The sequence below is a fragment of the Chiloscyllium plagiosum genome, chromosome 24 (genome assembly GCF_004010195.1).
Source record: "Chiloscyllium plagiosum isolate BGI_BamShark_2017 chromosome 24, ASM401019v2, whole genome shotgun sequence".
Taxonomy (NCBI): Eukaryota; Metazoa; Chordata; class Chondrichthyes; order Orectolobiformes; family Hemiscylliidae; genus Chiloscyllium; species Chiloscyllium plagiosum.
This window is the reverse complement of record NC_057733.1, coordinates 3,244,737-3,261,539: the sequence shown is the minus strand read 5'-3', so window position 1 is coordinate 3,261,539 and position 16,803 is coordinate 3,244,737. Positions and strand designations below refer to the sequence as shown.

The 16,803-nt window shown below is 46.5% G+C and overlaps 1 protein-coding gene across 1 annotated transcript in view; it reads left to right on the top strand.

The window, feature by feature from the left end:
* The first annotated feature begins 3,105 nt into the window (after positions 1-3,105).
* The window catches only part of LOC122562335 (proton channel OTOP2-like), a 44,703-nt gene continuing 31,005 nt past the window's right edge, over positions 3,106-16,803 (top strand). The window contains exon 1 of the mRNA XM_043715211.1: positions 3,106-3,269. Within this exon, the coding sequence (XP_043571146.1) occupies positions 3,106-3,269 (164 nt within the window). The remainder of the gene's footprint in view (positions 3,270-16,803) is intronic.

Sequence of the window (16,803 nt, the reverse complement as noted above, 5' to 3'; positions counted from 1 at the left end):
TCAGTCGCCGGTTGCTTCGAGACCACCATGCCCAGCACTCTCCACCCCAGATCCCTGCTAGTGGAGGGCAAAACATTACGCCAAGGCATGTTGGGGCAGTGGGTGAAGATGGAGAATGTGCAGCATCAATCCGTACAAATCAAGGCTCTGTGCTGTTTGAACAGGCACCCAGAGGATATCCCTGAGACAGCTCAGATTGTGGAGCACCACGTCACGGGGAAGGGTCCACAGCACGGAGCCAATGTCAAGTTCTGGATGGAAGAGAGGTCAGTTCACCCGGAAGCCCACCGCGCGTCTGTGCCGCCTGGAGGGAATGAGAGGTGTCTGGGCTGAGTGCCTTCTCCGTCAGGCTCTTGATGGCTCAGATCACAAACCCAAGGAAAAACAACCCTCCTCCACCACCCTCTGCCTCTCACTGAAAAGCCAATTTTGTATCCAATCGTCAAGCTCAGCCTGAATCCCATGTGATCTAAGCTGACAAATCAGTCTACAGAAGCTGGTCAAAGGCTTTATTAAAGTCCACGCAGACGACGTCTACCATTCTGCCCTCATTGATCATCTTGGTTTCCTCATTACAAAATGTAATCAAGTTTGTGAGACATGATCTCCCTCGCACAAAGCCATGCTAACTACCCCTACTCATTCCTTGCCTCTCCAAGTGGATGTAAATCCTATCTTTCAGAATTCCCTCCAACAACTTACCCACCACCGATGTCGGACTCACAGGTCTATAGCTCCCGGGCCTCTCCTCACAGTCTTTCTTAAATGAAGGCACAACATCAGCCTCCAGTCCTTCATGGTTATATATGAGACAAATATTTCTGCATGGAAACCCCAAACTTTCCTCCCTAACTTCCCACAACATCCTGGGGTACATTTGATCAGGTCGAGGAGATTTATCTGTCTTTATATTTTCTAATATCGCCAGTACTTCCTCTTCTGAAATGTGAAATGTATATAAAGCATCAGTGTTTATTTCCCTGAGTTCCCTAGCCTCCATTTCTTTCCGTCTAGTAAAAACTGACACATAATTTTCACTTAATATCTCTCCCATCTCCTGAGATCTAACTCAAAGGCAGCCTCTTTGATCTTTAAGGAGCCCTAGTCTCTCTCTGGTTGCTTTCTTGCCCTTACTGTGGGCGGCACGGTGCCACAGTGGTTAGCACTGTTGCCTCACAGCACCAGAGACCCGGGTTCAATTCCCGCCTCAGGCGACTGACTGTGTGGAGTTTGCACGTTCTCCCCGTGTCTGCGTGGGTTTCCTCCAGGTGCTCCGGTTTCCTCCCACAGTCCAAAGATGTGCAGGTCAGGTGAATTGGCCATGCTGAATTGCCCGTAGTGTTAGGTAAGGGGTAAATGTAGGGGTATGGGTGAGTTGCCCTTCGGCGGGTCGGTGTGGACTTGTTGGGCCGAAGGGCCTATTTCCACACTGTAATTAATCTAATCTAATCTATAGAATCCTTTTGGGTGATCTTTAACCTTATCTCCAAAAGGCTCTCGTATCCCCTCTTTGCCTTCCTTCTTAAGAATGCCCCTACAATGTTTACTCTCTTCAAGAGATTCAGTTGGTCCCAAGTGTCTACATCCAATGTATGATTTTTTTTTATTAGAACAAAGAATAAAGAACACGACAGCACAGGAACAGGCCCTTCGGCCCTCTAAGCCTGTGCCGACACATTTTGCCATTCCATATTAAAACTGTCTTCACTTACAAGATCCATATCCCTCTATTCCCTTCCCATCAATGTCTTCGTCCAGGTGCTTCTCCAATGCTGCCATTGTGTCTGCTTCCACCACCTCCTCTGGCAATGTGTCCCAAGCACTCACATCCATTGTGTGAAAAACTTGCCTCGCACATCTCTTTTAAACAACCTCCCCTGCACCTTGAACCTGCGTCCCTCAGTAGCTGACCCCTCCACTCTGGGAAAAACCCCCAAACTTTCCGCTCTATTCATGCCATTCACAATCTTATGTATTGGGTTACAACCACCCCCCCATCCCCCCCACCCCCAACACAACCTGCTGCGTTCCAATGAAATCAAACCCAGTCTATCCAACCTTTCTTCATAGCTAAAATCCCCCATACCAGGCAACATCCTGATAAGCCTTTTCTGTACCCTCTCCAAAGCATCCACATCTAATCTAGAATCTCCCTCTACACTGTCCCCATCAAACATTCCCAGAGCAGTGACAGCACGGGGTTAGGTACAGAGTAGAGCTCCGGCAAAAGTGAGGACTGCAGATGCTGGAAATCAAAGTCTAGATTAGAGTGGTGCTGGAAAAGCACAGCCAGTCAGGCAGCATCCGAGGAGCAGGAAAATTGACGTTTAGGGCAAAAGCCCTTCATCAGGACTGCTTTGATGAAGAGCTTTCGCCTGAAACGTCTAGACACAGAGTAAAGCTCCCTCTACACTGTCCCCATCAAACACTCCCAGAACGGTAACAGCACGGGGTTAGATACAGAGTAAAACTCCTTCTACACTGTTTATGTCAAACACTCCCAGGACAGAGACAGCACAAGGTTAGATACAGAGTAAAGCTGCCTCTACACAGGAATGTTAGCAGACAAATTGTGACAGTGTGCATTATGATCATTAAATGCCAATAAACTCGTGCTAAAGAAATGTCTGGTTGAAGAGTTGCTTTCTTGGTTTCAATTCAAACAGTAAACCACACGTCAACATTAATACCAGAAGAATCTGTTTCCAGGGATGATTGGACTCGAGCGCTGAGGGCACTAGGACCTGGTGGCATGCTCAGCTGGCTCTATCTATCATTCTGTGAGCTGCTGTTGTACTGCTCAGATTACCAGCACCGTGAGACAGGAAAGGCAGTGTGTACGGCCAGCTCCTGAGCACAGCTGTCCGGCACCCAGGAACACCCAGCTCTCCCGCATTGAGAAACAGCCAGCTCCTGGGCACCAGCTCTCTGGCACTGAGCTCCTGGGCACAAACTCTCCCCCATCCAGCTCTTGGGCACAGCTCTCCCGCACCGAGGAACAGTGTGCAGTGCCAATTCTCAGAGATGATGCCAATGAGCTTGCCCTCTCCACGGGGCTGTTTGCTCACAGACTCCTGATGCCTCCAAAGGCTTGCAGTCAACGCAATGAGTGACAGGTATCACAAGGCTGCTCGGGATGGTTACCTGGATCTGCTGAAAGAGGCGACCAAGAAGGAGCTGAACTCCCCCGATGAGGATGGCATGACTCCTACCCTCTGGGCGGTTTACCATGGCAACCTGGAGGCGGTCAGGCTGATCGTCAGCAGAGGGTAGGTCATACCATAGGTCTATTTGCTCCAAACCTGTCCCTGGGGTATCTTTTATCTTCCACTGATTCAAAGAACATAAAGTACATAAAGAGACCGGTCAGCCCACTGTGATTGTGCCAGTGTTTTCCAAGGTCCAGGAAATTAGTCTCACTCTCCCTGTGCTTCCAACAATACTCACATTCCGAATATTTCCTCTGAAAGATGTGCTTTCTCTTCCCCGGAGTGGCTCGTGTTTGTTTTCTGTGTCCAGGTGGTTTAGTGGGTAGCACATTTGGATACAGAGTCCTACTGCAGACAGTGCGAGACAGTGCCTTACTGTCAGAGGCGCTCCCCTTCCCATCAGTTAAAGAGAGGGCCCTGCCCTGGGAGATGATCACAAGCCCCTTGCAGAGTTTTGAAAGAGGAAGGGAGAATTATCTCTGGTATCTTGACTGATGCCCATCCCTCAATCTACAACATGGCTGTGTGTGGGATCTTGCTGTGTGCAGTCTGGCTGCCTCATTTCCTACATTGCAATCGAAACTTTAAAAGGAGATCTAAAGGCAGAATATGAATGCGTTGTATTGTCAACAGGACTTTATTGGCTGTACAATCAATTAACTCTCCATGTCAATACGGATGGGCCAGCATTTATTATCCAGAGGGTAGTTAAGTGTCGACCCCATCACTGTGGGTCTGGAGTTACATGTGGGTCAGCCTGGGTAAGGATGGCAGCTTCCTTCCCTAAATGGCATTAGTGAACCAGACGCTTCTTCCTCCTGACATTTGTTTAATGGTCATTATTAGTTCCAGGTTTTTATTGAATTCAAATTCCACATTTCGCCATGGCAGGATTTGAACCCAGAGACTCTGGATTAGCAGTCTAGTGATAATACCACAAGGCCATTACCTCCCTTAGCCACGGTGCTATTTTCAGGCAACATATTCTGGAACATAACTAAACTATTCCCCATCTCGCATCTGACGGTTTTGCCAATTCTCCTCAACCTGTGAGCATCTGGTCACTATCCCTGCAGCCTATGGACTAATTGCTCCTCAGAGACTCCAGCAACAACATCCCCCCCCCCAACCCCCACCGAGTCCCTTCATCAGATCTACCCCTTACCATCCCCCTGCCTCCTCTAAGTAGAACAACTGTTTGAATCCATAAGTAAATCTCTTGAAGAGTATAAGGAGGTGTCGAGGCATTATTGAGAGGGAAATCAGGATGGTGGAAAGGGGCTATCTTGGCAGATAAGGTTAAGGATAATCTAAAGAGATTCGACAAGTACATTAAGAGCAAAAGAGCAACTAGGGAGAGAATAGGATCCCTTTAAGATCAACTATGTGTGGAACCACAGAAGATAATAGAGATGCTAAATGAGTATTTTGTGTCAGTTTTTACTGTGGAGAAAGATGGGGAGACTAGGGAACTCAGGGAAAGAAATATTGACGTCTTGTAAACAGTCCACATTACAGAAGAGGAGGTGCTGCAGCGCCTAAAAACCACAAAGTTGGACAATTCTCTGGGACCGGTTCAAGTGTGTTCCAGGGAAGTTAGGGAAGAAATTGGGGGGCCCCTAGCAGAAATATTTGTATCATCTACAGCCATGGATGAGGTGCCAGTGGACTGGAGGGTTGTGCCTATATGTAAGAAAGGCTGTAAGGAGAAGCTGGGAACTATAGACCTGTGAGTCTGACATCAGTGGTGGGTAAGTTATTGGAGGGGATTCTGAGAGATAGGATTTACATCCATTTGGAAAGGCAAGGACTGATTATGGCTTTGTGCATGGGAAATGTGTCTTACAAATTTGACAGAGTTTTTGGAAGGTGTGACAAAAATGATTGATGAGGACAGAGCAGTAGATGTTGCAGTAGATGTTAGTGCAGCCTTTGATGAAGTGGAGGTGCCAGTGTTGGACTGGGTTGGAGAAGGTCAAAAGTCACATGACACCAGGTTACAGTCCAACGGTTTATTTGAAAACACAAGGTTTTGGAGCACTGCTCCTTCATTAAGTGCTGGCAGACCATTGCTAACAGCCGACGAAGGAGCAGCATTCCAAAAGCTAGTGATTTAAAATAAACCCATTGGACTATAACCTGGTCTTGTGTGATTTTTGATGAGATTCTGCATGGTAGACTAATGAATAAAGTTAGATCACATGGGATTCAGGGTGAGCTTGCCAATTGGTTACAAAATTAGCTTGACAGTGGGAGGCAGAGGGTGATTGGAGGATTGTTTTTCAGACTGGAGGCCTGTGACCAGCGGTGTGCTGCAGGATCAGGGCTAAACCCACTTTTGTTTCTGATATGGATGAGAATTTAAGAGGCATGGTTAGTAAGTTTGCAGATCCCGCCAAAATTGGTGGAATAGTTGACAGTGAAGAAGATTATCTGACTTTGCAAAACAAACTTGATCAATTGGGTCAATGGGCTGAGGAGTGGCAGATGGAGTTTAATTTGGATAATGCGAGGTATTGCATTTTGGTAAAGCAAACAAGGTCAGGACTTATACGGTTAATGGTAGGGCCCTGGGTAATGTTGTCAAACAGAGAGACCTAGGGGTTCAGGTATATAGTTCTTTGAAATTTGCGTCGCAGGTAGACAGGGTGGTGAAGAAAGCATTTAGCACGCTTACCTTCATTGCTCAGACCACTGAGTATATGAATTGGGATGTTATGTTGCACTTGTATATTGGTGAGGCCTCTTTTGGAATACTGTGTTTAGTTCTGGTCGTTCTACTGTAGCATTAAATTGGAGGTGATTCAGGAAAGATCAACAAAGATGTCCTGGGACTGAAGGGTTCTCAGGAGAAGTTGGATAGGCCGGGACACTTTTCACTGGAGTGTCGGAGGTTGAGAGCTGACTTATAAAATAATGACGGGCATCGATAGGGTGAATAGTGAAGGTTGTTTTCCTGAGCGGCAAAGTTCAAAACTAGAGGCCATATTTTTAAGGTGAGAGGAGAAAGATTTAGAAAGGAGCTGAGGGGGTCACATTTTCACACAGAGAGGAGTCCGTGTGTGGAATGAACTGTCAGAGGAAGTGGCAGATGCAAGTGCAGTTACAACATTGAAAAGGACAGGTACATGAATGGGAAAGGTTTAGAGGGATATGGACCAAACGTAGGCAAATGGGACTAGCTTAGTTTTGGAAACGTGGCCAGCATGGGCTAGTTGGGCCGAAGGGTCTGTTTCTGTGCTGTATCACTCTATAATTGAAGTTCTTCCCCAATGTCTTAATCCACAGTCCTCCCCATCCCTTGTGTTCTGAAATGTTTGATTGTCTTCACAAACCTTTTCAAACCTGTTCACATTTGTGATTGGTAAAGCACCCCATTCCTTCACCTTGGAGAGATGCTGAGGACAGGGGTACACTCAGCTGTGATGCCTTCTGTGATCCAATAGCTCACCTGCATGCACCCATGAAAGGCAGGGGCCTGGGGAGCAGCTGCCTCTCACCCTGAAAACCTACCCATGCCTTTGGGGGGAAGGCAATGGGAAAGGTCAGGAGGTCGTGAGAGAAAGGGAAGGATGAAGAGTGGCCATTGCTGTAAGTGCTCCCCTGCTTTGTAATGGTAAGTGTTGTGCTGTACCTCACTCATGACACCCCTTCAGGATTTGCTCGGTATGCGTGGAATCTTGCTGTGCATTGGGAGATCCTGCGCTAAACCGACTGCCGCTGCCATGTGGGAAACACAGAGTTTGGAAGATACATAATTACAGAAAGAGCGCAGCTGGTCAGAAATTGATTCCCCCTTCTCTGGTCTCTCTTGTACCTTGGGGCAGCTTATAGTTCCTCAGCCATTCATCAGCCAGCTCAGTGCAGGGGTCTTGGAACCTGTGTACAGGATCCCAGCCTCTTTATTCTGCTTTCTCCCCAGAGCAAGTGACAGTCAGTGCTTGCTGAGGCAGAGAGAGCCACACTGAAAGATTAATGATTGTGACATAATCTTTGCAAGTTTACTGAGCGAGAACCAACCGCTAATGACTGAGAAATAAAAGACAGAGTGTAAATATTATATAATGCAGCCAGAACCGAGGTCAGTACCAATAAGAAAATGCTGGGTGAGATTGTGTGTAAATTCTCTGGCAGTTATCAGGTCTCTATTTAATAATCCATGTACGTTATATAAATTGCATAGGATGGTGATCTGGGGGAATCGACACTGTCAGATCTCCACTATATAAACAGCAGGGACAGGGAATCCTTTATCCAGATGCTGTTGGTGACGCAATACACAGTGTACAGTGGGAACACACATGGCTGATAGAGTTCAGTCTCTGCAAATACGAGGTCTCTCATTCTGTATCAGAGGAAAGAGAGATCAGAGTTTATTCTCAATGTTAAATTGCTGGGAAGTGTGCCGGAGCAAACTGGGATAATATTGCTCCAAGTGATTTTTTGTTTCACCCATGGGACATGGGTGTTGCTGGCTGGGTCAGCTTTTACTGCCCACCCCTAGCTGCCCCTTGAGTCGGGGCCATTCAGCCCGTCACACATGTGCCAGTGTTGTGAGTGAACGCTCCATTTCGCTCCTTTCCCCCAGTTCTGCAAACTTTTCTTTTTGAGAATTTTGAAGGTTCTTACTGAGTTGCTGAGCACGTTCCAACGAACTGCACATTGCTGAGCTCATCCTCATCTCCCACATAGTTCTGCATCCAGCTACCACAGCTGATCAGTGTCTCCTGGTGACTGACTCTCCCGTCAAACAGTTCCTCCTTTTCTAATTCACCAGCACCATTCAAATGTTTAAACATTGACATTTAATCTCTCGTTAGCCTTCTCAGCTCGAAAGGGATGTTCATGCTTTCTTAATAATCTCTGTTTAATTGAATTCCTGTCTCCCTAGGGCTATTCTCCTATATCCTCTGTCTGTCATCTCCAAGGCCTTACCAACCTTCTGAAGAGTGCTTTTCCGGGTTCTGAAGATGCCCACTGCTGCAGCTGAGGCTTAACCCAGAGTTGTCTTTTATTCATTCACTGGATGTGGGCATCATTGGCTAGACCAGATCTATTACCCATTCTGAGTTGCCCATTGATAAGATGGTGGTGAGTTGCCTTCTTGAACCGTTGCAGTCCGCATGCTGTAGGTTGACCCACGAAACCCTTAGGGAGGGAATTCCAGGATTTTGACCCAGCAACAGTGAAGGAACGACAATATATTTCCAGGTCAGGATGGTCAGTGGCTTGGTGGGGAACTTGCAGGTGGTGGTGTTCCCATATACCTGCTGCCCTTATCTTTCGAGATGGAAGTGGTCATGGGTTTGGAAAGTACTGTCCATGGGTCTCTGGTGAATTTCTGCAGTGTATCTTGCAGATGGTACACATTGAGGTACAAACTGACAGAGTGTTGGTGGTGAAGGGAGTGGATGCTTGTGGATGTGGTGCCAATCAAGTGGCTCCTTTTTCCTGGATGGTGTTGAGCTTCTTGAGTGTTGTTGGAGCTGCCCCCATCCAGGGCTAGTGAGGAGTGTTCCATCACACTCTTGACTTATGCCTTGTAAATGATGGACAGGCTTTGGGGAGTCAGGAGGTAGTTACTTACTGTGGTATTCCTAGCCTTTGACCTTCTCTTGTGGCCACTTTGCCTAGGTGGTGAGTCCAGTTGAGTTTCTGGTCAATGGTAACCCCCAGGAGGTCAGTACTGGGGGATTCCGTATTGGCAACACCATTGAATGTCTCTTATTGGTGATGGTCATAGACTGGGATTCTGGAAACTGTTCTGTTGCCATTTCAGTCCACTACTAAAAATACAGAAAAATAAAAAGATGATGTGTCGTTATAGAATTGACCAAAAAACTTCAAACATGGTGTGAAGAACAAAACTGTTGGGAGATAGCAAGAGGATCAGCCATGATCGTATTGAATAGTGAATGGGCCAAATGGTCTCCTTCTGGCCCTATTTAGAAGCAATGGCTTAGTGATTTTGTCACTTGACTAATAATCCAAAGACCCCAGTGATGGTCTGAGGACTTGGGTACAAATCCTACCATGCTGGATGATGTAGTTTGATTCAATTAAATATCTGAAATTAAGAATCTAATGATGACCATGAATCCATTGTTGATCGTTGGAAAAACCCTTCAGATTCACTAATGTCCTTCAGGGAAGGAATCTACCATCCTTACCTGGTCTGGCCTTCATGTGACTCCAGACCCACAGCAATGGGGTTGACACTTAATGCCCTCTGAGCAATTATAAAGGGTAATAATTAGCAGTCCAGCCAGTGGCACCCACATCCCTTACATGAATAAAACAAAATTTCTGCTTTTATTTCAGAAATGCTATTTTTCGGACAACTCTTATATTTTAGACAGCAACTTCTCAGAGAGTGTGCCTGTATAGTGAACAGAGCATCAGTCTTAATGACTATCTCCAGGGAACCCATACAGTATTACTCTGATTGTCTGAAAATCATCTCCCACTACACCTGCCCCTTCACCAAGCTTAAGCCATACAGCCTCTGTCCCTGACATTCTCATAAATCTTGGATTTTCTCATTTTTATTGAGACACATCCATTAATTCACAGCTGTGGGTGGCACAGTGGCTCAGTGGTTAGCACTGGTGCCTCACAGCGCCAGGGACTGGGTTCAATTCCATCCTTGGGCGACAGTCTGTGTAGAGTTTGCACGTTCTCCCAGTGTCTGTGTAGGTTTCCTTCGGGTCCAAAGATGTGCAGGTCAGGGGGATTGACCATGCTAAACTGCTCATAGTGCTCAGGGATGTTCATGGCTCGGTGGGTTAGCCGTGGGAAATGCAGGGAGGGGGGTTCTGGGGTGGGATGCTCTTCAGAGGGCCAGTAAGAACTCTTTGGGCTGAATAGCCTGTTTCCATTTTGTAGGGATTCTATGAATTGGTGAGTGGAGTTTTTAGGTAAGTTTGTTAATGCAGTGCCTGGAAACCAGGCTCTAAACCATGAATGTACAATCCTGCGTACCAGGTGAGAGTGAATCAGTAACCTCATGAACTATTGGCTAAGGCATTTCCTTGCACACAGTGATAGCCCTTCACCCTGCAGAGGTGAAGTGTCCACCTTTTAGGACAGGGCACGCTAATGGGGGAGAAGATAGCATAGTGGTAATGTGACTATATCTACAATCCTGAGACCAGCAGCAGTGCTCTGGGGGAAAAGGGTTCAAATCCCACCAGGGGAGCTAGAGAAGTTGAAACTGGAATTGAGATCGTGTCTCAGCGATGATGACGACAAAACTACCTTTGATCCTTATAAAGTTCCATCCTGTTCATTATTGTCCTTTATAAATGGTCCTTTGGAGAGGGGGGAATCTACTGTCCTTACCTAGCGATTCCTGATGAAGGGCTTTTGCCCAAAACGTTGATTTTCCTGCTCCTCGGATGCTGCCTGACCTGCTGTGCTTTTCCAGCACCACTCTGATCTAAACTCTGGTTTCTAGCATCTGTAGTCCTCACTTTTACCGAGTCTGGTCTATGTGTAAGTCCAGGCCCATGGGTTGACTTGTTGTCTACCCTCTGTAATGACTGCAATAAATGGTGACCTTACTAGCAATCCCAATAAACAAAAAATATTGACCATGGGGATATTGCTGAGGAGTTGACAGCATCACGATCTACCTTAAACACAGTGAATTGGGAATTAACCCACAGGAAGAAGTAGCAAAGCTGAAAGGCCAGTAGGCCTCAGGCTTTGGTTGCTGAACCATGGATCAGTGAAGCAAAGTCAAATTGTAACTCAGGGGCACTATCAAATAGGGCTTCACTATTCACGATGAGCCACTTTTTATTGGCTGAGCAATGATTGAGTCCGTTACTAAGGAATTCTAGCTCCCTAATACTTCTCCTCTCCAATTCTGTTCTAGTGAATCTACCACCGAGACCCTCGTTAGTCTCACAGCCTTCACCCTTGCTGCAATCTTATTCGACAGAAGTCAGGAGCTATCAAGAACTTCAAAATACCTCGTGAAAGGGTTTAGGGTGCCCTGAGGTTGTGAAAGGTGCTATCAAATGCACATCTTTCTTTCCAGTTTGTTTTATTCGTCATAAAGAAACCTTCTAGGACAGGTCTGGCCAGAGCTCCTGCTGCCATCTTTCTCTCTCCTTCGCTTGAACCTGTTTCTGGATTCCAGCAGCATGCTGGGATTGTGGATAGTTCTCGGGATGGAGGAGATGAGTTATTTACCAGTCTGTTCAGAGATGTTTTCACACACTGCCAGGGGAGCTGGGTCTTGAACCTGGGCCCCTAGTTCAGAGGCAAGGGCACTACCACAGTGTTAGGGGAAGACTGCCTATATGCCGAGCCCTTTCCCAGCTGGGTTGAGCAATCTACTCCACATGCAGTTTCCGGGTGATTCCCATTCCCCATTCCAGTCCCTGGGCCGGCTCCCAACTGGACAGTCGATGCTCATGTCAAGATGGAAAGGGTTTAACAAAATGAATCCTTTCACTGTCTCCAGCAGCTTCACATTTCCCTTCAGTCAAAGCCCTGCAGTTCCTGCCTGCGTCTCATTTACATTGAGGCTGTAAGTCATGTCAAAGGGAGTCCTCTCGAATCCCTCTGGAAGCATTCAACCATCTGTCATCATACAGTCACTGAACAGGAACCAATCTTCAGGAACCCGATTTTAATTTGCATTTAGAGTGATGGATTGATTGGGAGCATTGCTCTCTGACCTTTACTGATTGAGATGGCTCACATTTTGAAATAAGTGATCAAGAAGCCAGTGCACCTGCCAATAACTGCTGGCTCTGCCTTTAGCTGCCTGGCCCTAAACTCAGGAATTCTTAAACATTTAGAGTCATAGGGATGTACAGCATGGAAACAGACCCTTCAGTCCAACTCATTCATGCCGACTAGCTATCCTAAATTAACCTAGTCCCATTTGATAGCACTTTGCCCGTATCCCTCGAAACCCTTCCTATTCATATACCCATCCAAATGCTTTTTAAATATTGCAATTGTACCAGCCTCCACCACATCTTCTGGCAGCTCATTCCATACACGTACCACCCTCTGCGTGAAAAAGTTGCCCCTTAGGACCCTTTTATATCTTTCCCCTCTCACCCTAAACCTATGCCCTCTAGTTCTGGACTCCCCGACCCCAGGGAAACGACTGTGTCTATTTATCCTATCCATGTGCCTCATGATTTTATAAACCTCTATAAGGTCACCCCTCAGCCTCCGATGCTCCAGGGAAAACTGCTCCAGCCTGTTCAGCCTCTCCCTATAGCTCAAATTTTCCAAACCTGGCAACATCCTTGTAAAACTTTCCGAACCCTTTCAAGTTTCACAACATCTTTCAGATAGGAAGGAGACCAGAATTGCACACAATATTCCAACCAATGTCCTAACCAATGTCCTGTATAGCCGCAACATGACCTCCCAACTCCTGTACTCAATACTCTGACCAATAAAGGAAAGCATACTAAATGCCTTCTTCACTATCCTATCTACCTGCGAGTATCTTTCTCTTTCTCCATCTGTTAGAGACTCCATAAAGACAACTCTTTTAATTTGCCCATCATCTCCCTGATCTTGGTTTGGTGTCATTTTGATTTTATAAATGTTTCCAGTGAAATGCTTCAACATTTTTTAGTATCTAAAAGGTGTTGTGTAGAGTCAGGTTGTTGTTGTAGCCTGAACAAGTTCAGAACAAGCACTAGCTGATGCTAAGCTGTTCTCTTAAGCAGGAGACTGGCTCACAGACTGTCCACCAAGCTCCTCATGAGTTTAGGAGTTGGGGTGCCATGTTGATGTTGTACAAGACATTGGTAAGACCTCTTCTGCAGTAGTGTTCAGTTCTGGTTGCTCCGTAATTGGAAGGATATTGTTCAGCTGGAGAGGGTTCTGAAGAGGTTTACCAGGATGTTGCCAAGAATGGAAGATTTGTGTTATAAGGAGAGGCTGTATAGGCTAGGACTTTTTTAACTGAAGTGCAGGAGGTTGAGCGTAGACCTGATAGAGATTTTTAAAATCATAAGGGGCATAGATAAGGCATCTCTTCCCTCGGGCAGGGAATTTCAAGGTGAGGGGCATGTTTTTAAGGTGAGAGGAGAAAGGTTTAAAAAAGTTGTGAGGGGCAACTTTTTTTACAGAGAGCGATTTGCATGTGGAATAAACTTCCAGGGGAAGTGCCAGATGTGGGTAGAGTTACAACATTTAAAAGACATTTGGATAAGAGGAAACATTTGGTGGGATATGGGCTAGGCTCAGGCAGTTGGGACTAGTTCAGTTTTACGGACTGGTTGGACTGAAGGGTCTGTTTCCATGCTGTTTCCATGGTGGTGTCAGGCTGCTATTAAAGTGCAGGGCATCACTTAGTTTGGAGAAACAGAATTGAGGAGAATGGAAGGAGGAAGTTCAGCACCCTGCGCTTGCTCTTTAAAATAGTTGTCCAATTGGGTCCACTCCCCACTTTCTTTTACTGGAATCCTTCAATTCTTTCCAAATATTTGCCAAATGGTTTTTTTGAAAGTTTGAATCTGTAGCCAGCAGCCTTTGCAATGGTATTCCAAATGGCACTAGCTCATTGTGCAAAAGGCTCCTCCTCACCTTCCCTTCTGGCCACAGGGAAGATTATTTGTTTCCTGATTATCTCTAACCTTCCTCCTCAGGTCCATAGCCCTCCCACATATGGAACCAATGTCTCCTCATTCACTCTATCAGAATCTTCCAACATTTTCAACAACTTGACTTAATCTTCCGATAACCTTCTCTGCCTGAAGGAAATCAATTCCAGTTTCTCCAATCTCTCCACATCTCTGATCTCTCTCATTCCTGGTACCACACTAAGGACGTACTGATAACGTCACTGGACTAGGAGTCCCAAATGGTAAAAACAATGACTGCAGATGCTGGAAACCAGATTCTGGATTAGTGGTGCTGGAAGAGCACAGCAGTTCAGGCAGCATCCGAGGACAGGCAAAATCGACGTTTCGGGCAAAATCCCTTCATCCCTCTCCACCCTGACCTATCACCTTCATCCCCTCCCCCACTCACCCATTCTAGTCTATGCTACTTTCTCCCCACCCCCCCCCTCCTCTAGCTTATCTCTCCAAGCTTCAGGCTCACTGCCTTTATTCCTGATGAAGGGCTTTTGCCCGAAATGTCGATTTCGCTGCTCTTTGGATGCTGCCTGAACTGCTGTGCTCTTCCAGCACCACTAATCCAGAAATAGGAGTTCCAAATCCTGGGCTAATGTTCCGGGGAACACAGCGACTGCTGGAGAATGCTGGAGAAACTCAGCAGGTCTGACAGCCTGTGTGGAGAGAGAGAAGAATAGAGTTTATGTTTTGAGCTTGCGATGACACCTCCTCAGAACTGCATATTCTGGGGATATCGGTTCAAATCTCTCCATGATGGGCCTGTGGAATTTGAATTCAATAAAAAAATTGGAACGATAAATGTGTATCTCAGTTGTAGTTCACTCATCTCCTCGAGGAAGGAAATCTGCCATCCTCACCTGGTCTGACTTACATGTGACTGAAGACCCACAGCTATGTGACTGACTCTTAACTACCCTCTGGGCAGTTAGGGATGGGCAATAAACATTGGTCTAGCCAGTGATACCCACATCCCATGAACAACTTTTTAAAAGCTCTTTGAAAAAGGGCCATGTTTCGTCAGCTGATCCAGTCATTACCTCTGAGTCACAGGTTCAAATCCTGCTCCAGAAACGTTTGGCCGCAGAAGATGAAGGATTTGATGTGGTTCAAATACTGATTTGATTTGGTTTGATTTATTTTTGTCACATGTACCAAGATACCATGAAAAGTATTGTTTTGTGTCTTATCTGGACAAATCATACCTTACATAAGTACATCAGGGAAATTGAACCGAGTGCAGAATCTATACAGAGAAGATGCAGAGAAAGATCAACTCTAGTATATGAGAGGTCCATTCATAAGTCTGATAACAGCGGGGAGGAAGCTGTTCTTAAATCTGTTGCTATGTGGTTTCAAACTTTTGCTTTTTCTACCTGATGGAATGGTGCGGAAGACATTATAACCGAGGTGGTGGGGAGGGGGGGGGGCCTTTGCTTATGGTGGTCGCTTTCTCAAGGCAGCAGGAAGTTTAGAGTCAATGGATGGAAAGATGGTTTGCATGATGGACTGTGTTCACAACTCTCTGCAATATCTTGCGGCCTTGCCACACCAAGCTGTGATGCATCTGGATAGGATGCTGTCTATGGTTCACCTTCCCGCACCATTCCCCGAAGGGAAAGAACTGTGTGCCGAGAGATGAAACAAACTTGCTTCTTGAATTCCTGATGAAGGGCTTTTGCCTGAAACGCCGATTCTCCTGCTCCTCGGATGCTGCCTGACCTGCTGTGCTTTTCCAGCACCACACTCTCGACTCTTGCTTCTTAAATTGGCTTGGGGACACCAAGAGCAAGGTTTTGGCACCCATGAGGGGTGAGTGATGAGAGGATTTGTTCATCTGGGCAGCGTGCTAGTTTACCAGCACCATCCTGCTCTTATGCCATCAGTGGGTAGCTGGTTAAGGCACGTTGGCCATTTACAGGGGCTGCCTTGGCTTTTCCCTGTACAGTGGTGACACGGCAGCTGAGCTAGTGTTGTAATTGGATCATGTAGAGAGGGTGCCTTGGGTAGGTGGACCCTCTCCCTCTTCCTGGACTGGCAGGGTCTGGGCTGCAGCATCTCCTGCTAACTTCCCAGCGGGCCGAGCCCACTCACTGCCCTTAATTGGACGGTGAACCACTAACAAATCAAGCTTTTTGTTATTCATAAGATGGAGGCCTTGCTGGCTGGGGCCAAAATTTATTGCCCGTCCCTAGTTGCCCCCATAAGAAGGTGGTGGTGCCTTCTTGAACCAGTGCAGTCCATCTACTGTAGGTTGACCCACAATGCCTTTAGGGAGGGAATTCCGGGATTTTGATCCAGTGACACTGAAGGAACGGCAATATATTTCCAAGTCAGGATTGTGAGTGGAATTTGCAGCTGGTGGTGTTGCCATGTTCTCCCTGTAGGTTTGGAAGGTGCTGATGAGAGACCACGGGTGAGTGGCAGCAATGTGCCTTGTAGAGGATGTGAATCGGGAAAAATCACAACCAAGTGACACTTCCCTCAGTCCAAATCTTTGATTATAATGGCCAACACTCAAAGTCCTGTCTCAAGGTTTGTGTTTAAAAACCTGTAAGATTTGAGGAGCGCAAGGAAAGGGAGGGACTGGGAATGGGCACTGAAAGCTCTGATCACATAGTGCCACACACATCTGACTGGCATCTGTCAATGAAGTGATTTCCCTGCAATCCCTCTCAAACCCGTCAAACCCGTCAATCCCTCTCAAACCCATCAATCCCTCTCAAACCCATCAATCCCTCTCAAACCTGTCAATCCCTCTCAAACCCGTCAAACCCTCTCAAACTCGTCAATCACTCTCAAACCCGTCAATCCTTCTCAAACCCGTCAAACCCGTCAATCCCTCACAAACCCGTCAAACCCTCTCAAACCCTCTCAAATCCGTCAAACGCGTCAATCCCTCTCAAACCTGTCAAACCTGTCAATCCTTCTCAAACCCGTCAATCCCTCTCAAACCCGTCAATCCCTCTCAAACC